Source organism: Acomys minous (genome assembly GCF_964271855.1).
Source record: "Acomys minous genome assembly, chromosome: 10".
In the NCBI taxonomy this organism is placed as follows: Eukaryota; Metazoa; Chordata; class Mammalia; order Rodentia; family Muridae; genus Acomys; species Acomys minous.
The window spans coordinates 70,156,427-70,180,546 of NC_140491.1; the positions used below are offsets into that span (position 1 = coordinate 70,156,427).

The 24,120-nt window shown below is 48.6% G+C and overlaps 1 protein-coding gene across 5 annotated transcripts in view; it reads right to left on the reverse strand.

Moving 5' to 3' along the window:
- Nucleotides 1-24,111, reverse strand: part of SLC25A25 (solute carrier family 25 member 25) — a 35,107-nt gene extending 10,996 nt beyond the window's left edge. For 2 of the 5 annotated variants that reach the window (XM_084797655.1, XM_084797654.1), the window contains exon 1: nt 23,730-24,111. In XM_084797655.1, the coding sequence (XP_084653781.1) occupies nt 23,730-23,987 (258 nt within the window). In that variant the 5' untranslated portion in view covers nt 23,988-24,111. The other 3 variants (XM_084797660.1, XM_084797656.1, XM_084797657.1) reach the window with 3 other exon arrangements.
- Between the last annotated feature and the right edge of the window lie 9 nt (nt 24,112-24,120).

Sequence of the window (24,120 nt, forward strand, 5' to 3'; positions counted from 1 at the left end):
ATTAAACCAGACTCCTCGCCTACACTCACTGCAAAGCAAATCCTTGCTATGTGGTTGTGGCACCACCGTTGTTACAATGTCCACCGGCAACCCAGCTATAGAACCCACCTCTGGGATGGAATAGGTAGATTTTTTATTTTACAATATTATTTTTAACTAACTCCCCCTCTTTCTCCCCCCCCCCCGGGTGTGTGTGTGTGTGGTATGCTGCACACAAGCCATGTGCATGCACATGTCATGAGAGGCCAGAGGCACCAAATTCCATGGAGCTAGACTTGCAGGTGGCTATGGGAAGGCTGGGTGGGTGCTGGGCACTCAGGCCCTCTGCAGCAGCAGCACATGCTCTTAACTGCTGCGCTGCTCCCCGGCCCCCGCTACATCACTACCCAGGAGGATTCTTTACACGCCAGCCTGCATTCTCCTTCCATTCCTTTCTTCCCTACAGATGAGTTGCCGAGGGGGAGACCGCGTCACTATGACAGGGCAGATGGGTCCCGCCCCCATTCCTTCTACAGCGCATCCCTCATCCCTTCCTAATATAGACTAAGCCTTCTCGTTCCTGGGATGGATTAAAATGGATAGTTACCATCTGGGGATCAGCAAAAGCGAAAGGATTTTCAACTCCAAAGTGCTCTGTTAAGAACTTGTAAAGAATGCCGGGCATGGTGGCGCACGCCTTTAATCCCAGCTCTTGGGAGGCAGAGGCAGGTGGATCATTGTGAGTTCGAGGCCAGCCTGGTCTACAAAGCAAGTACAGGACAGTCAAGGCTACACAGAGAAACCCTGTCTCGAAAAACAAAATAAAACAAAAAGAACTCCTAAAGATACCATACCTTTAATCCCAGCCCTCAGGAGATAGGCAGATGGGTCCCTGTGAGTTCAAAGCCAGCCTAATCTACACAGAATAATCCTGTGAAGAGGATTCTAGAATCAGACACTGAAACAGAATCTAAGAAACGAGAGGGCATTTTGGGTTCCCTGAGACTTGGAGTGCCCTGGATCTGATGAGAAGGCTTTGTCCAGGCAGATTCGTGCACCAAAGAAATGTCCAAATCCAGAACGTTCTGCTTTGGAGCTATTTTAAGACACACCTTAGTTCTACTGCTGGGGTCCTATAGACAGAAGGCTATAGCTTCAGACCCTGCATGCCCTGGCCTCCACCTCTTGCCTGACGCACAGAAGGGCCTGAAATGGCTCAGCAGGTAAAGCTGCTTGTCACAAAGACTGACCCCTTGATTCCTGGGACCCATGGTGGAAAGAGAGCAGATACCTGTCGGCTATCCTCCAACCTTGAAGCACACAAATGCTCACAAAACTTTAAGTGGACTAGAGAGATGGCTCAGAGGTTAACAGCACTTGCTGTTCTTCCAGAGGACCTGGGCTTGATTCTCGGGAACCACATGGCTCACAGCCATCTGTAACTCTAGCTCCGGGAGTTCTAACACCCTCTTGTGGCTTCCAAGAGCATCAGGCATGCACATGGTGCATGGACACACATGCAGGCCAAACACCCATACGTATAAAATAAAAATTAATTAAAAAGAAATTTCCAGCTGGGTGTGGTGGCACATGCCTTTATTCCAGCACTTGGGAGGCAGAGGCAGGCAGATCACTATGAGTTCGAGGCCAGCTTGGTCTACAAAGTTGAGTCCAGGACAGCCAAGGCTACACAGAGAAACCCTGTCTCGAAAAACCAAAAAAGAAAAAGGAAAAAAAAATTTCCCAGCTGGTGGTACTGGTGGTGGTGCACACTTTTAATCCTAACCCTCAGGAACAGAAGCACAAAGGATCTCTGTGAATGGGAGGGCAGTGTGGTCTACAGAGTGAGTTCCAAGACAGCTAGGGCTACACAGAGAATCCCTGTCTCAAAAACAAACAAACAAAAGGGGATTTCCTAGACTATACTGAAGGCCATCCTCCACAGACCAACAGCTTCAGAGAGGCATGGAACATGCTCTGAGATGCTCTGCAAATGACCACCAACGTGTTATTTCACAAGGATACATCAGCTCTGATCCAACATTAGTTTTGCTTCATTTTCTGTGGTGATGGGGACTGAACCCAGAGCCTTGAATGTTAGGCCAGGGCTCTGCAACTGAGCCACAGCACACCCACAGGTCCAACAGAAGTAGTTTTTTATTTTGAGACAGTTTTTCTAGGTAGCTCTAGCTGGCCTCGAACTCAAAACCTTCTACCTTGGTCTTATGAGTGCTGGGGTTAAAGACATGAACCATTACCATTAGTTTGAGAAACCTTGGGACATTGTTTTCTTTTGCCACTGTGGTTTGAGTGCTCAGACTGTGTTCAGTTGAGACCAGGCACACATTTGAATCTATATCCCCAGGAGACACAGCCGAAGGCCAGCCTGGGCTATACAAGCAGTCTTTGCTGCTGTGCCCAAACCTTAATCCCTTAAGGAAAATAAAGAAAGCAGAGGTCTTCACACAGTAAGCCTAATGTTTAATGAAGCACCATCTTATAATCCAGAATTTCATCTTCAACACAGAAATGGATCCTCCCGAATGAGTCAATCTCTAGGTACCTGGTGTCTGAGGCAACTACTCTGTCCTGGGACTTCAGCCTACAGGCCACTAGGGGCTACTGCAGCCATCTCAGTCATCTTTGCCTAGAGCGAAGCATCCTGGAGAACGATATGACCTGTTCAAGTCCCAAGCCTACGGGTGACAGGACTCAGGCTAATGGCCAGGGCCAGGTTTGTGTTCCGGCAGCCACTTAGCCTAACACTGAGACCTCCCGTGATCAACATAGCATCACACTGCAAATATGAGCCGCATGTGAGGAAACCGTGGCAGCATCCTTGGGGTCACACTCCTGACAGTTCTAGGCAGCTCACGACCCTTGGGACTTACTTGCTCTCCTTCCTTACTCTAGTTTGGTGACCCAGATCCGTTTCCTGTCCTCTGATGCCCATTCCTATGACTAACATATAAAAACAATGGTGGCAGCAGCACGGGAACTCTTAGAATTCAGTGGCCTCCGATTTCATTTAATAGGTAAAGGAGCAGTTCCTTTCATGAGTATTTTTCCATTCGGATCTGCCAGGGCCACCATCAGCTTTCCTCATCCAGTCACCCCAGTCACCCTATCATGTGCCTAAGCCCCCAACAGGAACTTCCTGTAAGGGCTGGAATGTACTAAGAACGGGCAGCTGCCCTGCCTCTAGGAGTGGAGCACTGGTTCAGAAAGTAACTCCCCGCTCCTCTGCAATGACTCAGATCAAGCCAGAAATATTGTGTGGAAGGAGCCTGGCAAGCCCCACCCTCAAGGTGCTCAAGTATCATTGGCTGCTCTGTCATTTTCTGACCAGGTTGCCATGACAGCCCAGTGTAGCAGGTTTCCTCCGATGAAACCTGCCTACACTTGGTAATTACACACACAATGAGCATAATCCTGGGCGTCCAACAAGACGGGCCCCTCAGGAGCTAAGCTCCACCATGCAGGGGTGCCTCCCACCCTAGACAAATGGCTTTCTCCCCCAACTTCGGATTAACTGGGAGACAAAAGATAAAGGAGAAACTGGAGCACTTCCTAAACAAGAGCCTGCAGGAACCGGCTCTCAGACACATATTTATACGCGGGGAGCGTGTGTGTGTGTGTGTGTGTGTGTGTGTGTGAGAGAGAGAGAGAGAGAGAGAGAGAGAGTAGTGCAGTGGACAGTGAGAAGCCTGAGAGCTCCAGCGTGCTGGGCTCCCTGCTGAGAACAGCAGAGGCCGCCCCATCTCGCGTGCACTGTGTGTGGTGTGAATGCTCACGGTTTCCTTTCCATTCTCCATTACTGACTTGCAGCCCGGAGGTGCTCACGCGCTCTCCTTTTGAACCACACCAGCTGCTCTACCTCCCTCTTGCCCTTCCCACCAGCCCACCAACCCATATTCCCTCCAGGAAACAGAGCCAGTGAACAGTGTGGCTCTCTGCAGGCAGGCTAGAAAGTCGCACCCAGGGCAACAGGGGCAACCCCGGCAGTAGGGTGTCCATAGAAAGCTAGCGAATAGAGCAGTTAATTAAATTTTAGAAATGTAAAAGGCAGCCTGCTAATTCAGGACAGAAGATGAGCGGGGCTCGCGGGGGTGCCTCACAAAACTGAGCACACCACTGTTTCCGGTCCCGTGTAAAGTTGAGCAAGAGGCAGAAAGTGGCCCCTCTTACACACACTAGGACCATGTATCTGAGGCAGGCCACAATCGCTGAGACCCTGACAACAGGGAGCTCCTCCCAACCTATGGACTCCCCTATCATCAGTGCTCAACAACTGCAGAACTTGTCACTGTCAAGTCCCTGTCTACTGGCGCAGGGTACACCAGCACTTACAGGGAGAGTCAATGTGACATTGTAGGGGCATCTAAGCACTAGGTACTCTCCTTGCCTTCTGACTGAGGAATAAGTATCCAGAACGAAACTCGGGGGTTGAATAAGGCTGTGCCTGCTGCGGAACCCCCAATCTGTTGTTGTAAGTGAGAGCTTGGCCAATCCCATTAAACGGCTTCCTGAAGGAAGTAAGCAAGGTTCTAGAAAGACTGGGGTCAAGTCTCAGCTCTTCCTCTCCTTAAGTAATCCTGGGCAAATGACTGAACTTTTCTGTTCTTTACTTCTCCCACACCTTCAATTGGGGAATGCTGTCACTTACCTCGGCTCCTGGGAGGTCTGGACGCAAGGACAAACGGTCCTGACCCTTGGCTGACCCTGGTGGCCTTGGTCAATTCAAGATCCACCACTCTTCACTCTTCAGTGTCTCCAGCTCTCCAAGGACCCAGCCCCATCCTGAACTTTCTCTGGGACCAAAGTAAACTCACCAAGCAAGAGGACTGTGCCCTTCAAGATGCTGACAAGATCTGTCCCCTGAGTGGTGTATGCTTTTAATCCTAGAACTTAGGAGGCAGAGGTAGACAGATCTCTATGAGCTCAGAGGCCAGCCTGGCTTACAAAGTGAGTTCCAGGATAGCCAGGGCTACATAGTGAGACCCTGTCTCAAACACAAACAAACAAACAAACAAACAATCCTATCTGTCCCTTTCAAGGCACCTACCTTCTCTTTCAACTGATCTCTCACACTCTTTAGGTAAGTAAAGATACTATACTTTGGTTTGTCATTTACTTTCAGAGAGACAGACAAATGCTAAGACTACTCTACTGAAGTCAGCCTTTGCCTTCAATGACCATGCAGGGGCAGTCACAGTGGGTAAGAAAGTTGTTCAGTGGAGACAGACACTCTGGACCAAATGTGGGGCCTTACTCATCAGCCAACATCTCTCCAATACCAAGCTGTTTTGTTTGTTTGTTTGTTTGTTTGTTTTTCCCCCTAAGTTCTCCCTCCCACACCCATTCCTTCCTCCTTCCAGGGAAAATGATGCCAGCCCAGTCCCAAAACTAAAAGGTCCTCTAGAAGGTGCTGTTACCTTAGGAAACTGCTCTGCGGGTCCGACCACCAGCAAGATGGTGGGTCTCTTTTCCGTGGCCTCAGCCCTTCCGTTTTGTTTCCCCAAAAAGGTGGACATCTGGTCTCCCTGAGCAGGGGCCTGAGCGCCTCTGACTCCATGATCGATGCCCTCGCTGGCGTCTTGGCACCCAGCTCTAGGGAAAAAGCTAGACAGAAAATGCCACAGCATCTGTAGCATGCCGGCTTGCTCCAAACGCCACTGCTGATGACTGTCCACTTCTTAGGGATGTGACCACAAAACCAAAGGTCTCTAGCTACACGGCTGTCTGGGGAGCTCCCTGGCTGAAGCTCTGCGTGCAGGGGCTGTTCCTGCTTTTTCAAATTCGCTCGTGCCTAGCCCGAGAAGTAGCTCACTGAGGGAGCCTCCCTGGCTGCTGCAGTAAGGAGAGCAGCCGGGCTACTTCAATCAAACTCACTTCGGCAGGTGGCGGGGATCAAAGACCTGGCTCTTTTTTCTTTTTCTTTTTTTTTTTAACCCCTTTTCTTTTTTGAAGGCAAAAATGAAATCCAGACAGACCTCTCCTGGAGATGGAAAGAACTTGGGGCTCTCAGTCATTCAGCCGTCCTCCCTCATCCCGCAAGCCCAGGACAGAGCATCTAGTCTGCATTCTCACTGCAGCAGGGCCTGGCCAATCGCCTCTGCCGACACTACCGGGTTCATTACCCGACCAGCACCAACTCTCCAATCACAGGCGGAGTATTTCCTGCCTGCAGCCCAACTAGTCCGCTGGGAAGTACAGATCAGGATGTCTTGCAGAATCAGTGCAGGTTCATCTTTGGAGGCAACTTCCTGTTCTCCCCAGGGTAGCTTCTAGAATGTCACTTGTGATTCAGGGTCCTTAGCTATGCCTCCTAAATCACCCAGCGTTACACCCTCCTCCCATTATTCAGTTTTCTCCAACACAAGCCTAGGAAAAAGCAAGCCAATGGATAGATGTCTCTAGACAGAGAAGGCTTCCCCCAGCCCCTCAAACCAGGCTCAGACTCCCAGCTGTCCACTTTGCTGGGCAAATGAGCATGAGTAATCTGTAGTTGTTTTTAGTTTAATAGCAGACAAACGCAATGACCAATGGCCATCCCTCACAAGGGTGACCAAAGTGCTCAGGATCATTCTAGTTTAAAAAGACAAGGCCAAGGGTGAGGAGGTGAGTGAGCTGGAAAGGAATTCGCCAAGGCCTACTGATCTGAGTGCGATCTCGGCTTGGGGTGGGGGTGGGGATTGAACCTACTCCATCAAGTTGCCCTCTGACCTGCACATATGTGCCCCCAAATATGTACATGCACATACTACACATATACGTCAATAAATAAAATTACACTAAAAGATGCAAGCCCTCCCACAACGCTCATTAAACTCTTGGGAAAGACTGGGGAACCTTACAGCCTCACCCACTGCTACAACCCCCAGAAAATAAACCTAGTTACAGAGACCAGCTTTCCAAAAGCTCCAGCCCTAGTTTGTTCTGTAGTTAAACTTGCACATGTGAGTACTCACACACAAACCCACAAATAAACACATTCATACACATCATATCTTCATTATATATAAAGTGATTTTTAAAACTTGGCTTGTAAGTTTTTCTTTATTTTTGAGAATTCCAAATGTCTTTTGCTTGTTTTGTTGTTGTTATTTTCCAGAGACAGGGTTTCTCTGTGTAGCCCTGGTTGTCCTGGAACTCACAGAAAGCCACCTCCTCTGCCTCTCAAGTGCTGGGGTTAAAGGCGTGTGCCCTCAGGTGGCAGAGGCAGGCGGATCACTGTGAGTTTGAGGCCAGCTTGGTCTACAAAAATGAGTCCAGGATAGCCAGGACTCTTACACAGTGAAACCCTGTCTCGAAACCACCACCACCCCCAAAAACAAAAAACAAAAGGCGTGTGCCACTACCATCTAGTTGAGAATTCCATAAATGTATCCAAAGAAATATCTACTCATTTCCCCCAACTTCCCTCATGTGCCTCTCAACACACCCCATCCTTTTTCCTTAAAAAACAAAAACAACAAACCACAGGGTCGTGGCGCACGCCTTTAATCCCAGCACTCGGACAGGTGGACCTCTGTGAGTTCAAGGCCAGCCTGGTCTACAAAGCGAGTCTAGGACAGCCAAGGCTACACAGAGAAACCCTGTCTCAAACCAAAACCAAAACCAAACCAACCAAACAAAAACCCCCACTAACTCCAGTTAGTGCTGTCCATAAGTACACAGGTCTGGAGTCATCCAACTGGAGTGTGGGAACTCCGTAAAAAGAGTGACCCTCCCTTCCTAGCACCCATTCACCGGCAGTAGTGTCTTAGCGTGGGGTGGGCCCAGAGACCATGCAGCACATGGCTTGGTCGCCTGTAGATCTTGAGCAGGTAACCTGGGCTGCCGTGAGTTCATGATCCTCAGCTGGTATATGCAGAAATGCTACAACACTCCGTGGCATCCTCCAGCTCTCAGCCTTTCTACCTCCCTAAGCACCGGTGCTGGTGGAGGAGGTTAACATGGCTGCCTGGTTCGGGATGGGCACTCAGCATCTGAGCAGGTCCAAATCTCTTGACCCACTGCTACCCACTATAAAAAGAAGCTCCGCTGACCAAGAATGACAGTCGCCTGGTCTGTTGGTACCCCAAACTGGGTGAGGACTGAACCCAAGGCCATATGAACACCAGACAAATCCCTACCAATGAGCTACACTCTTTTTACTCTGAGACAGGGTATCTTGGTTAGGATTTCTATTGTTGTGACCAAACGTCCTGACCAAAAGCAACGTGGCGGGAAAGGCTTTATTTCAGCTCATCATCTAAGAGCCAGGACAGGAACTCAAGCAGGGCAGAAACCTGGAGGCAGGAGCTGGTCAGAGGCCATGGAGGGGTGCTCAGCTGGCTTTCTTACAGTTCCCAGAACCACCAGCCCAGAGGTGGCACTGCCCACAGCAAGCAGGCCCCATCAATCAAGAGAATGTACCATAGGCCCGATGCAGGGGCATCTTCTCAATGTAGTCTCAACTGAGGTTCACTCTTCCAAAATGCCTCTGGCCTGTGTCAAGATGACATTAAAAACTAGCCACACAGGTCTTGCGCTTTTAAAAACCGTGGATTGGTATTTTGCCTGCATTATATCTCTGCACCACATACCTGCCTGGTGCCCACAGAGGCTAGAAGAGGGTACCAGAACCCCTGAAACTAGAGTTACAGATGGCTGTGACCCACGATATAGGTGCTGGGAATTGAATCCAGGTCCTTTCCAAGAACAGCCAATAGTTTTAACTGCTGAGCCATCTCTCCAGCCTTTCTTGCTGTTTTTTACGATACAGTCTTACTATGTCACCTGGTTAGCCTTGATCTCTCTCTGTAGACCAGGCTGGTGTCAAATCAGAGACCCACCTGCCTCTGCCTCCTGAGTGCTGGGACTAAAGGCGTGCGCCATCACACCCAGCTAAATGTTTTCCATATTTTATTTGTTTTGTATATTATAATTATATGTATAATGTACATGTATATGTGCGGGCAAGCATGTGCCAAGGTAACACATGTGGAGGTCAGAGGACAGCTTGCACCACATGAATCCTGAGGAATCAAACTCAGGTCATCAGGCTCAGTAACCTCCGAGCCACCTTGCTGACCCCGCAGCTGACTCTTTGAAGAGCATGGGGGTCTACATTATGGTACAGCCATATAATAGAATGCTTATTAAGTGTTGTAAAGACAAGGCAGTTCTTACAGCGTGTGCACTATTATAGGATGATCTGAAGATAAAACTTGTTCAATGGGGGAAAAAACCCCAGTTATTTCTGTTTTTATATAGGACAATACCTCTGAAAACAACCACTAAATTAGCCAGGCTGTGGTGGTGCACACCTTTAATCCCAGCACTCAGGAGGCAGAGGCAGGCAGATCGCTGTGAGTTCGAGGCCAGCCTGGTCTACAAAGCAAGTCCAGGACAGTCAAGGCTACACAGAGAGACCCTGTCTCGAAAAACCAAAACAAACAAACAAAGAACCACTAAATTAAAGAGGGCTTGGGGTAAAGATTTATTTAGGATTGTGAATGAAGCTGCCTAACAAGAGTTCGGTTTTCCTTAAATTTACCGACTGTTTTCTACACTTCTACCGCACAGGTCCCAGGGAGTTAACTGTTCTAAGGCTTAGTGGCAAGCATCTTTTTTGTTTTTTGGGGTTTTTTTTTTTTGTTTGTTTGTTTTGTTTTTGTTTTTTGAGATATGGTTTCTCTGTGTAGCCTTGGCTATCCTAGAACTCGAACTCACAGCGATCTGCCTGCCTCTGCCTTTAATCCCAGGACTGAATCTAGAGCCTGTGCTAGCAATGGCTTTATCACCTAGTTATAGCACAAGCACTTTGGGGAGAGGAAGCAAGGGGGGTTGAGACAGGGTTTCTCTGTGTACCCTGGCTGTCCTGGAACTCACTCTATAGACCAGGCTGGCCTCTAATTCATACAGATCTGCCTGCCTCTGGCACCCAAGTGCTGGAATTAAAGGCGTGTGCCACCACTGTCCAGTGTAAGCACTTTAACACAAACAAACCAACAAACCTTTTTTTCATTTTTGGAAGGGGCCCTAAGGTACTCAGGCTGCCCTTGAACGCATTCTATGACAGACAGGCCTTACACTATTGATCCTCTTGCTGTAACTCCCTTCCACAAGAGGCTGGATTCATAGGCCTTTGCCTCCAGACTCATCTCTGATTCAGCATTTTTTTTTTTTTTTGGTCTTTTGAGACAGGGTTTCTCTGTGTAGCCTTGGCTGTCCTGGACTCGCTCTGTAGACCAGGCTGGCCTCGAACTCACAGTGATCCGCCTGCCTCTGCCTCCCGAGTGCTGGGATTAAAGGCGAGCGCCACCACGCCCGGCTCAGCATTTTTAAAAAATAATTATTTTTATTTTATATACATTGGTGTTTTGAGTGTGTATATGTCTGTGTGAGGGTGTCAGATACCCTGGAACAGAAGTCACAGACAGTTGTGAGCTGCCATGTGGTTGCTAGGACTTGAACCCAGGTCCTCAGGAAGATCAGTCAGCGCTCCTAACTGCTAAGCTGTCTCTCCAGCCCTTGATTCAATGTTCTTATGTGCAGAATGGAGACAGAAGTAGAACTATTTAGTTATTTTGGACTGCTCTAGAGCCTAGATCCCTAAATAAACACATCAACACACACAGACACACACACATACACTCGATAGTGGGTGTTGAATTTAGGGCCTTATTTATACAAGGCAAATGTTCTACCTACCAAGGCACATCCTTAGCCTATCAAGTTAATCTTTTCATAACCCTGCACCCTGTTTCGGTACAGAAAGGCTGAAGAAATGAAGGGGAGTGGTGTTCGGGTCCCGGCTTTCTCCATACCGTGGAGCTGAGTTGCAGACACCAGGGCTCCCAGGCAGAAGGGAGCATCGGGGAGCTGATTCCCACCTTCCTGCCTGGAACAAGAAAGAACTCAGAATATATGAAGCGGCGTTTTTAAGCCATTGAACAGGCACAAAGGACAGCACTTCCTGGACGAGGCAATTCCCACACTGCCATTGCTTCCTGCCTGCAGTCTCCAGGCTCCCACGAGGAGGAAGAGCTTGAACAGAGCTGGGCAATCTCCCAACATTAAAGAGACGAGGCTACTACCGGAGCAGTCTGAGTTCTCAGGGCAGGGTACCGAAGAGGAGACAGCTGCGGAGCTGCAGAGGGTCCCCTAGGAGTCACAACACCATTAAGCTCACAGAAATGGATCCTTATCTACCAGCCAGAGTGAATCCCTCACAACACTGGCTTTAAGGAAGACCACTCAAGCTGTTCAACTGCACCTGAGTAAGCCCTCCCAGACTCAATTTGTGGCAAATAACCACACCTTCAGGCTAACTTCAGACTAACGCAGAAGAATGGTTATAGGAATACAAAATTAGCTGGCATCCAGTGAGGTAAAATTCAGAGCCAGGAATACTTAGCTGTAGTTTCAGCTACTCAGTGGCTGAAGTAGGAAGATCAAACATTCAAGGACAGGAGCCAGGCGTGGTGGCGCACGCCTTTAATCCCAGCACTGGGGAGGCAGAGGCAGGCGGATCGCTGTGAGTTCGAGGCCAGCCTGGTCTACAAAGTGAGTCTAGGATAGCCAAAGCTATCACAGAGAAACCTTGTCTCGAAAAACAAAAAAACAAAACAACAACAAAAAAATTCAAGGACAGTCTGACAAACATGGCAAAACCCTGTATCAAACACAAAAGTAATAATAATAACGTTAAAAAGAAATGCTGGATTAGTAAAGACGAGCCTCTCTGATCAGTGACTTTAGCTTTCACTCTAAGTCAGAAAAGAAGAAACTAAACACAAAGAAAGAAAAAATAAGTTAGGCCAGGGAGGAAGCCACACCTTACGCATCACACTCCCTTCACGTGCGCAGACCAGGGTCACGGAGCTGCACCAGTATTTGGCTGAATACTTCCATCTTTGCTGCATATCTCGGCTCCCTGGTGGTTAATACGGCACATTTCTTATGCCGTGGCATCTAACTCAGAGTCCTGGGGAGATGACTGGTTTCTTCTGCGTTCCCTGTCAATTACTACAACTAATTCTACTTCACTCAGCTTCTTGGGTATGAGACCCACCCAACTCTGGAGAAGGGCCGGCACATGCAGCTTCTTAGGCCTGCAGCCCATTACACATCAGCAGCGCATTAGCCTGAGGGTGCTCTCTGCAGGAGGAACCCACTCCTCACCGACCCAGGAAATAGACTGAATGGATGAAAGCCTGCCTGAGAAAAAGATTCTCAGGAAATGGACAAGCAAGCAGTCAAATGGCTTATTCCAAATCACCCGAGGAATTGCTCAGGGTAGAATGCCCTTGCACGTTACAACTGTGGAGGGCTGTGGAAGTCTCACACCGCCGCCGCCGGGCATGTTTGCACTCATGCTGACAACACCCACCTCGATCTCCAAGTCTTCTTCTTCTTTTTTTTTTTTAATATTTATTTATTTGTTGTATATGAGTGCTTTATCTGCAGAAGAGGGCATCAGATCACATTATAGATGGTTTTGAGCCACCATGTGGTTGCTGGGAATTGAACTCAGGACCTCTGGAAGAGCAGGCTCTTAACCACTGAGCCTGATCTTCAAGTCTTGTCTACCTGTTTAACTACCCACTACTCCTCTTTTTCATTATTTTCATCTCTGCCTAGCACTCAGAACAGGTGTTGCCAGAGGGAAGGCTATCAACACGTTTAATGAAAAAAAAAAGGAAGCCAGACTTCATTTGACAGAGAGCCAGGTTGATTTGGCTGGCTGGTTTCATAATGAGGACTGGTTATGCCAATGAGGTCAGAGGAAGGCCCTTGACAACCAGCTAACTGGGTCAGACCTGAAGCTCTGGGTCAGTGGCTCTCAACCCTCCTACTGCTGTAACCCTTTAATACAGTTCCTCATGTTGTGGTGGCCCCGTAAACATAAAAGTTTTTTTTTTCCCATTGCTACTTCATAACCGTAATTTGCTACTGCTATGAACCATACTGTAAGCATCTGAAATGCAGGGTATTTGATCTGCAACTCCTGTGGAGTGATCATCCAGCCCCTCCCCAAAGTGACTTAGAGCCGCTGAGAACCAACACCAGAACTCTGAGGCCAACAAAGGAAAGCCAACAAAACGTGCGAGGAGACAGCCACAGGAGCTCAAGGCCACGTGGTCGGGATTTACTATTCCAGGGGCGCAATAGGCTGAAATGAATCAACCAGCTAATTCCATCCGTGCCTCACTAAGCTGCCTATGAGAGCTAGGGATTCGGGGTGTAAGGCAAGGGGAACAGACAGGACCCCCCTGCCAGTGACTCAGCCCTCAACTGGAGAATGAGAAAGAGCCAGTGTTTGTCCACGTGGCACGGCTCGGGCGGTAAAGACGGCAGTGATGAAAAGGATGGAGTCCCCTAACTGCATCTTAGGAAGTAACCTTGGAAACTCCTGACTGTGGCAGAAAGCAAGCAAGAAGCCTGCACAGCAGCCTCTTGAACGGCTGGCTCCTTCCTGCTGGTGAAAAGCTAGTCCGCATGCAGGGCCCTCGTTCAAGGTGAATGCCTTTTAACAAAGATGTCTTTCTCTGGTCTCTAAAAGAAAGAAGTGTACAAAATGGCGCAATTTTAAGCCCAGGACTCTTGAGTCTTAGGGTAAGAACGAAGCCGTCTGCACTGAAACACACCGTGGTCTGCGTCCGCCCAGATCGGAGCTCTCACTCACCGTGGATTACGTCTCATGTTTCTGAAGAGGACGTAGACAGAAACTGAGGCCAGCACGGAAAAGCCCACTTGAGTAAAATGAACGAAACCTTCCCATGTACACCCTTCCGACACTCTAAGTCTCCTCGAGGACTCTGTACGCTTCCTCTCTCCTTTCTGCTACGTCAAGAGGCAACCCGGCAGGCCCAGTGGGGCAGGGTTTGCCGAGTCTGCACAAGGCCCTGGGATTTGAGGCTCAGCTGCCAAATGTTTTTGGTTTCTCAAAAACCAACTTAAAGATGCAACGTGGGATCGAGCTCCATCAGGTGGTGCCAGCAGCAGCCCCAGCACATGGAAAGCAGAGGTCCATGGTTATTTGAGCCCAGGAGTTCCCAGCCAACCGAGATAACCCAGCAGAGCCAAACTAAACGGATGAGTGCTAGCACGACCATCTTAACTTCCCAGGACCACTAGCTGGGCACTGTTGGCTCAAGGGGAAGAATAGCCAGGCATGTTGGCACAGCACTGAGGAGACAAAGGCAGGCAGACCTGTGTAGTCAAGGCCAGGCAGGATAAATACTGAGATTCTGTCTCAAAAATATAAGCAAACAGCAGGAAGGGCAGTCTACCCCGAGACTGCCTTTCACAGACAGAGAACTGATGCGGGTAGCTGGGGAATCTGAGAGAATGACTAGTTTGAACTAGGCCACCTCTTGGAAACAATTAAAAAACAGATCTAATTATGGAGCTATTTACTTCTCTGATCCCATTTTTCCTTTTTCTACAGGTTACAGACAAAGAAAGTCTAGTAAACAAAATACAATTATAATGGGAAAGAAAAATGGGAAAAGAAATTGAGCTGTGTCCCAGTGAGTTACCATGGGCAGCTATAGGAATCTGTCTCCCTTCAACACCTCTGTAGAACCCTGAACGAGCCACTGAACCTCCTCAGTAAGCAGTGTGGAGGCTGAACTGCACACTTGGATGTGTTCCAGATCTAACATCCTATGGTTTCAAAGTCCACCTGAAGGTAACACTGCCATCAGGCACAGATGGCTGGGGACAACTATAACCCCACTGCTTGGTGGGGGCGAGACAGGAGGATCCTGAGTTCCGGCTGCCAGCTTGGGCTACAGTGAGACCATGGGGGGGGGGGCGAGCCAGGTGATGGTAGCAGCACAATGTGCCTTTTATCCCAGCATTCCCTAGGCAGAAACAAGCAAATCTGAGTTTGATGCCAGTCTGGTCTACAGAGTAAGTTCCAGGATAGCCAAGACTACAGAGAAACCCTGTGTTTAAAACAAACAAATAAACAAAAACTAAATAAATACATTGAAAAAAATCTAAATACCTACCTACAAATAAATATGCATGACACTAAGCAAAACCAAAAGCAGTGTTTGAGCATGTAGAGATGGGCAGAGGGCCAACCGGATGGGTTAGGGTGGCCACTGTCACTAGTTTTATCCAACAAGATGATTCAGCTTTGTCATACAACTGAAGTGGAAAGGTTAGGACACAATTTCCTCACTTCCTGGTGATTTAAACTACTCTCTCAGGCTTAGGGTGTAGCTCGGTGTAAGAACAGTCACCTGGCATATACAGGCCCAACGTTCGATCTCCAGCAAGGCACAAAACCAAAAGTAACCTCTTCTGCTGTCTTTTGCCTCTGGCATTTCATTGATTTCAGAATTTTCTCAAGCAGGCAAGAGTTTGGGGTTTAGTAAGAATTCTAACTCCGGGGGTGGAGGGAAGCTAGAAAAAATTAAGGCAAGCGGTGGATGGAACAATGGAGAAAGCTCAGGCCCCTGCGGGTACAGGGACAGCAGCCCCCCTCCTTCTCCACTGCTCCAACAGAGAAGGAGCCTGACTCACCTCCTGCTCCCTGGAAACCCAGGCAAGAGGGCGAAGGCAGCAGGCAGCTCCTGCAGGCCTGCCTGACTTATTCACTTAAAAGGAAAATGCATCTTTAAGAAAATGCCTTGCTTTTTCAGTGTCTTGTCAGGTAAGTCTCTTCCGTCCCGCAAAGAGAGAGGAACAGTACTCACTCACCCCTTGCGGACTTCCTCAACATGAGCCATGCCTCAACATGCTCAACTGGGCTATGCGCAGATGTGTCAATGTCAGAGGCTGAAAGAGGGCACTGTAAGGTTTTTCACACATAGCGGCCTTGAACTTGCAATCCCGCCTCCTCCTAAGTGCTGAGATCACTGGAATGTGCCATTGCCCCCCTAGTGTAACACTGTAAAAACTCCAAGAGCAAGTCCCTTCCCCATAAGAGGAAGGAGACTGTGAGCTGAACTAAATTGGGCAGAGTCGGAAGTGTGGGTTCTGGACTGAGTTGGCCCAGTTTCTAGACCTCAGACCCACACATGTAAAATAGTGCTGGCTGGTAAAACCTTCCAAGTTTGTAACTAAGCTGTGCTGAAGCTTGCCTTTCCAACTTCAGCGTCATCTCTGAAACTGAGGCAAGACTTCACAGCTAATGAGACAGCAATAGGCTATCAGTACTGTGAAGGTCTGGGTCCCAAAAAACATTAGTGGACTAAACACCCACAGTTATAAACAGTAATTCTAGTCCTTCAGAACTTCTTCATTTAGTCTTCCTGATGTTCACAAGCCCAGATTTCTGAGAACCCACACCTGCTTCCAACCTGCTGTAGCTTAGGGCTGAGCCTGTTTTCACTGCCACGGCCCCTTACTGCTATTATCCAGACTACACCTTTCACCCTTCACCTAAGCAAACTGGAAGCAGAGGCACGGTCAACCAATTTGAGGCACTGTTTCCAAACAACCAATGGGAGGAGAGCTACCTGGTATGTATCAGGCCCGGCATGGAGGCTCACACCTACAGTCCCTGCTCCTCGGAAGGCTGAGGATGACTACCTAGGCTACAAAGTAAACTCAAAGCCAGTTGGGACAGCTTACTAGAACCCAATCTGATACACCCTCTTCTGGCTTCTACAAGCACCAGGCAGACACATGATGCACACCCATACATACGTACATACATACATGCATGCAAGCAAACACTCATACAAAGAAAAATAAATAAATCTGGGGGGGAAGGAATTTTTAACATAAAAAACTGAAGGCAGCTGGACACAGTGGCGCACACCTGTATTCCCAGCACTCGGGGAGGCAGAGGCAGGTGCATCTCTGAGTTGGAGGCCAGCCTGGTTTACAGAGCAAGTTCCAGGACAGCCAAGGCCACACAGAGAAACACTGCCTCGAAAAAATTGGAGGCTGAGAGGGTACATGATTTACCCAAAGACATGGTGAGAGTCAGGATTTAATAGCTGGTGCCAAGCTCCAGCCCTTTCCACCATGGCACACAGAACTAAAACTTCCATGAAGCAGGCCACTTCAGGCAGGACAGGAACAAAGGTGGAGTTCAAGAACTTGAGACCTGCTGGGATACGGCGGGACATTTCTTTGATCTTATCATGAAAGCCACAGGTGTCACAGCATGACTCTTGCAAGCTTCCTGGTGCCCAGAATGGAATGGGACGGTGAGAAGTCTGGGTGCTGTTTGGAATACTGGAGCCTTTGACACAAACCAGAGTCATCTGGGAAGAGGGGACCTCAATTGAGGAACTGTGTCTGATTGGCCCAAGGGGGCAGGAGTTTCTTAATTGCTAATTTATACAGGCAGGGAGGGACCAGCCTACCGTGGGCAGAGCCGTCTCTAGGCATGTGGGCCTGGGCTGCAGAAAAAAAGTAGGTAAGCCAGCCAGAGGAAGAAGGCCGCTAAGCCTCTGTGGTCTCTGCTTCAGTTTTTCTCCCCCCACCCCACCCCCCACCCCCAGACAGGGTTTCTCTGTGTAACTCTGGCTATCCTGAAACTTGCTCTGTAGACCAAACTAGCCTTGTACTCACAGAGTAGAGTACACAAGCTGGACGCAGTGCCTCTGCCTCCCCAAGTGCTGGGATTAAAGATGTGTGCCGCCACCACCTGGCTCGATTTGACATTTTCCTATAAGGATATTGGTTTCTGGATTGCTAAAGGGCTCTGCATGACTCTTGTGTTCCTGAAGGCACTTGTCAGCACATGAGTAGTAGATATAAGACTATAGGTCTCAGATGACAAAGCATTACACAATCCAGGCTACAGGTTGAATGACCACCCTTGAAGGATGCCACAAGGAGGATCTTACTTGAGATGGAAAGCTGGATGGCAACTGCATGACTTTGGTGGCCAGTGACTCTTTTAAGTCCTGTTCGAAGCCTTTAATTCCAGAACTCGGGAGGCAGATAGATCTCTTTGAGTTCAATGCCAGCCTGGTCTACATAGTGAGTTCCAGCAAAGCCAGGGCTTCAGTGTCTTGAAAGAAAAAGAGAAGCAGCCGGGTGTGGTGGCATACACCTTTAATCCCAGCACTCGGGAGGCAGAGGCAGGTGGATCGCTGTGAGTTCGAGGCCAGCCTGCTCTACAAACCAAGTCTAGAACAGCCAAGACTACACAGAGAAACCTTGTCTTGAAAAACCAAAAAAGAGAGAGAGAAACAAAACACCTTACAGCTGGATCTCATGCAGGCATTTTCTAATAGAAAATGTAAAAGTAGTAGATGAAATCGGCTTTAATACAGTTTTGTCCACTGGTCTTAACCCACAGTTGTATTTAGCTGGACTATACAGGAATCCCAGCAGAGGATCTGTTTGCTTCACTCCCATGTGGTTTCTGGAGGAGTTCAGCAATTAGCGACTCTCTAGGCATCAAAGGAATGCATCTGCGAAGCTGCACTTCAGACAGGGAGGATTTGTACTCGTTACTTTGGTCCCTCTTTCCAAGCATCTTTGGGGAGTATTTTTGGTTTTTTGTTTTCCCAAGACAGGGTTTCTCTGTGTAACAGCTCTGGCTGTCCTGCAACTCTAACTCTAACTCTCTCTCTCTCTCTCTCTCCCTCCCTCTGTAGACCAGGCTGGCCTCGAACTCACAGAGATCCTCCTGCCTCTGCCTCCCAAGTACTGGGATTAAAGGCGTGTGCCACCCTCCACCCCCCCTTCCCCCGCTCGCCTTTGGGGAGTATTTTGAAGGCAAGGGCTTACTATGCACTTCAGGCTATCCTTGAATTCTCAACCCTTTTCCACTAGCCTCCCCAGTGCCACTATGCCCACTTTTAAAATTGGTCCCAAGATCATAAATTTGAGCCAATAACCAATTTGGCGACAATATAGCACAGTCACTTTAATAAATATGGTCAGTCCAATCGTCTCCTAATGAGCGATTACATTATTCCCAGTGATGTCTAGCCTCTTTCCAAGACAAAGGCTCTTCCTTAGCTGGCATAGAGCTCACTCTGAAGCTGAGGCAGGAGACTAGATACAAGTTCCAAGACAGTCAGGGCTAGAAGAGACCCTATCTCCACCTTAAGGAGGGCTGGGGGGAAGACTAGGGTTGTACCTCAATTGATACAGCGCTCACCTAACATGCACAAAGCCCAGGTCACGACCACCTGTGACCCCAGCACTCAAGAGACAGAGGTAGAAGGATCAGAATTTCTCAAATTAGTCTCAGCAACATAGAACACTCAAGCCTAGCCTGGGCTAACTGAGCTCCTGTCTCAAAGATAAGCTCTTACTTACATAACAAGACTATCTTATCAAAATCTGCCTGGCTTGAGCCAACAAGAAAAAGGTAGGAAGTTTAGGGATGCTGTCTGGCTACCCAATGCTAGCTCAACATAACAGTCTTTCATTTGATGACTTCAGGTCAACAGAGTCTGCCTCATGTGTAGATTGCTCAGGTCAAGGAAAGAGAGCAGGTAGGGTGGACTCTTATCTCTTAACAGGGGACCCTTGGGATAACCTTAAAGGCTGAACTTTGGAAGCAACATGTGTGGTTGTGAATGGGCTGGGGATGTGACTCAGTGGTACATCACTTGTTTACAATGCACTAGACCCTGGGTTTAACCTCCCCAGCACGATAGCAAGTGGAGGGGAGGACGGAGAACATTCCATCTTTCTCAAATTCACCCCAAAGGCCAGGTCTGGATCTCACACCATTAAAGATGAGAGGAGCATGTCTTGCAGTATTTGGCAAGCTGGACTCAAGTGATCTTCCTGCCCCAGTCACTCTCCTAAACCCAAGCGGAAACCACAGGCATATGCCACCATTAAGGGCCTCATCGTTTTGAATGGCTTTTTCTTCCCTTGTAAAATGACGTAAATCGTGTCACTGCCATGTGTGCTTTCGTAGGACTCCAATTGTGCACAAAAGTCTCTAGATAAGCGAACTTAGCCCAGCATCTAGAATATTCTCCTGCATGACGCCTTTGCCCCTGTGAGAGCCCAGAAGCCTTAACTAGAGAGAAGCACAACCGCTTACAGACAGCACAAACGGCTCTCTACTTGGCTGCCAAGTCCTAACCTGTGTTTTAAAACATAAATTTTGTTTGGTCACATGAAAATGCCCAAAATAGTCAATGCTATAATTAGCCCAGGCTGAGTCTCATTTCAAAGTCACTACCGGTGGCGTCATCTTTTACGCTTTCTTTAATAAACCCTTCCTTTCCTTTTGTCCCAAGACAGGCTTCCTCTTCAAATGCCCCTTACAAAGAAAATTTCCCTGGCTGACTGCCATGGATTCCTCTGCCCATTTCCATTTTAAGTAATGCTTCTGTCTCAGTCTCTTCTAGAACAAAGGCAGAAAGCAAAACTGCCTGGTTTATTTTTAAAGAAAACACCTTAACGTTTCAAGCTGTTATAAGCTGGCAAGAGGCTTTGCGGAATCACATGACCCCAGTTCACAGCATCTTCTGCTCAGAGCTCACAGCTGATTCCTGTGAAAACCTCCACCTCAGACCAGTTTCCCAAGGGCCACAGGAAGCAGCTTCCAACTGTACCGTGTTTCTCAAGGCTTATCCCACAGCAGGCACCCAAGGCCTTTGGCTCTTACCAATTCCATAAAAACAACAGTGCTGCCTTTTTCTTTAGGCGGCTAATAGTAATGAATTCAACAGGAAGTGGTGGTGTTGGGTGGTGTGTGTGTGTGTGTGTGTGTGTGTGTGTGTGTGTGTGTGTGTGTGTGTATGTATGAAGAAGGGTGTCTTGCTGTGGCGTAGTTATTTACAGAAAGAAGCATTTTTCTTTCTAATGTTAAAATGTTTCCCCCAAATCAATAAAACTAATAAAGTGAATCATTTCTAATCTTTCTCAAAGCCACATAACAATTTAAGTTGTTCAAACGCTGGAAGAAGAGGGGAAGAGAGATGAGTAAGAACAAAGTGTTAATGAAGTACATATGAAAGGGCCATGATGACACACATTACTTGGTATGCTAAATTATTTTTTAAAAAAATAATAAAGCTAGAAAATCTCAGAGTTAATAGTAAATCCATGCCTCAAACAAAGTTTTTAAAAATCATTTTAGGATATTCCTCTCTTGGAGCCCTTCCCACTCTTGGGAGTTCTGACTTCTTAATATATCTATATTCAATCTGCTTTAAAAATAAAAAAAAACAACTTTGAAGTGGGCGTGGTGGCGCACACATTTAATCCCAGCACTCAGGAGGCAGAGGCAGGTGGATCTCTGAGTTCAAGCCCAGCCTGGTCTACAAAGGGAGTTCAGGACAGCCAAGGCTACACAGAGAAACCCTGTCTTGAAAACCAAAACCAAAACCAAAAAAAGTTTCATGTTACAAAACTTAGGTCAAATGTTTTGGAACCCAAGTAACCAGACAGAGCCAAGCTCCTTTAGGTTAACCAAAGGCTCTTTTTTCATAACAACAATCCCAGCATGGGGTTGGGACAGGCAGACAGACACTGAGGTAGGAGGACAGCTGTGAGTGTGAAGCCAGCCAGGGCTACAGCATGAGTTCTGGGCCTAAACTACCAGAGCAAGAAAATGTCTCAAACAAGCAAACAAACAGGTCTTCTCTTAGCACTGGAGAATGGTCACTCTCTCCTTAGTCGCCTCTAGACAAAAATCACTGCCAAAGAAAGGATTAGGATCAATATCAGATGTGCTATGAATTGCCAGGACATTGTGACTCCTGTAGAGTCACAAAGCTTGGCATAAACATGGAATACACTCGAACGTCAGTTGTCCTTAATGTGCCTGGCACCACAGACAACAATATAGATTCTTAAGAGCAGGAAGGTTCACCTGAACCCCCAAGCTGCACTGAGCCCTCCCAATTTAGTTATCCTAGCCTCAAAAAATGATTTATGCTGGATGCAGTGGTGCTCGCCTTCAATCCCAGCACTGGGGAGGCAGAGGCAGGCAGATCTCTGTGAGTTTTGAGGCCAGCCTGGTCTACAGTAATTTCCAGAACAGCCAGAACTATATAGTGAGACCTTATCTCAAAAAAACAGAACAAAACAGAAAGAAAAATGATTTATTCATTAGATATATATGGGAAAATATCCAGTTTATAATACTATTATGTATAAACCTAACTTTTTCTTTTATTTACTTGGTTTCTCTAGATAGTTTCTCTTGGCTGTCCTGACACTCCCTATGTTGAACTCATGGGGATCTGCCTGCCTGTGCCTTCTAAGTGCTGGGATTAAAAGCGTGTGCCACTATTGCCTGCCTAGAACTAACTTTTCTGTTTGGTTGGTTTGGTTTTAGTTTTAGGCTAAGAGAACTATTGAGTTCAAGGCCAATCTAGTCACACGGAGAAGCCGTATCTTTAAATCTCTTGAGGTTACCCCAAGGACCCTGCTTTACACGGAACCATCCTTGGCCTTCCTACGCTGACCCTAAGTAGGTTAAATACCTTGGATGCTGATCCAAGATTATCTTGGACGTGACATCAGAGCTGCGGCCACCTAAGTAACAAACTGGCATAATCCACTGCGGCTGTACCGGGTTTTCTTCCTGCTTGTCTGTGAGATTCTTACTGTACATACACATGAACCAACACTGACTCTGGGAACATCCTGGTTGCTAGGCAAACTGCTCATCAGAACCACCCCAGATAGTATGCCAGGCTAGGCAGACAGTAATGAAATACTTGGTAAAGGCAACCGCAGCTACCGTCAAACTGAAAGACCAGCCATGAAACAGAAAGGGAAGAATAAGCCTCTGCTCTGGGCTTCTTGTGCCGGGAGAACAGCACTGCTGTTTCTCTTCAGGCCCAGACACAGACATTTTCCCCACCCTAGTCTCCATGTCTTGGCCCCACACACGCCACTCCAGCCAACTGTATCCTTAGACGTATCTAACTTTCACTTTTTGAAAAAATTTCCCAGCTGGAGAGTGGTGCCACACAACGCACTCGGGAGGCGGAGGCAGGCAGACCTCTGACGTTGAGAGGCCAGCCTGGTCTACAGAACAGGGCAGCCAGGGGCCACACAAAGAAACCCTATTGAACACCCTGTCTCGAAAAGCAAAACAAACAAACAAACGAAAAAAGAATCTTTCTTCAAATTCTTTAACGTATCCCGGACTCCAACACCGTAAAGGGAGCATGACCCAGTGTTCTTGAACAGCAAGGAGGTGGGGGTGGGGCGTGGGGGGCGCAGCCTAAGCCATGAGAAAGAACTGTTCAGTCCTCATCACCCACATCCACACAGATCTGCCTAGAACCTCAGTTCCCATTTTTTTCTTCCCCAACACCCACATGTTTCTGTGAGCAACCAGATTAGGGGCCCCGGTGGCATGGAAACGAGTGGAGAAAAAAAAGAAGACGGGGTGCCGATGAGAATGGATGGATAGGAACCCAACACTCAGTTGGCGGGGTGAGGGGGGTTGGCACCAACTTGGCCTTGAGGTCCGGAAGGCATTCTTAAAATTTGTCCTTCTACCCTGAGTAAAGTAGGAGCAAGAAGGGACTTTCTGGCCATCAATGAGACCCAAGGGTGCCCACCTGTAGCCACGACGAGCTCCCCGCCCCCCCCCGGCCCGAACACCCACTAGAGGAGCCCGATGCTCAACGCGGCGTGAATTCCCTTTCCATCTGTCAGTCGAGGGACACTATACCCCAACACCAGAGGTCCTGCTCAGCTCCAGCAGCGTCCACCCAAACCTGTCAGGCTCCAGAGGACTGACCGACAGAGAAGTCTCCCGTGGTCCTGACCTGTCCCCGCGGCCCGGGTCGCTCCCCCGGATTCTCCCCCACCCGCGCGGACGACGCACGCGAGCTTACCCGGAGCTCGCCCTCCGTGCGGTGCAGTCCCAGGCGCCGCAGCCCCACTGCCAGGTCGTTGACACACAGGCCGCCGTCGCGGTTGACGTCGAGTGTTTGGAAGAGGCTCCACAGACGCAGCCGGTGGTCCGGGCCGCCACACACGGCGCCACCGCACGGGTCCCCTACAGAAGCGGGTGAGGAGGCGGACGACGAGGCGGTGGCGGAGGCGTCCGGCGGCGGGGAGGCCACGCAGCGGCACAACACACTGCTCACCATCGGGCGCGAGGCGGGGGCTCCGGACGCGGGGCTGAAGGCGGCAGGCGGGCGACCGAAGCGCGGAAGCACGCCGGCTTTCCACGGACACCAAGCGCGGGCTCCCAGACGCCGGCAGAGTGGAGGAGGGAGGGGC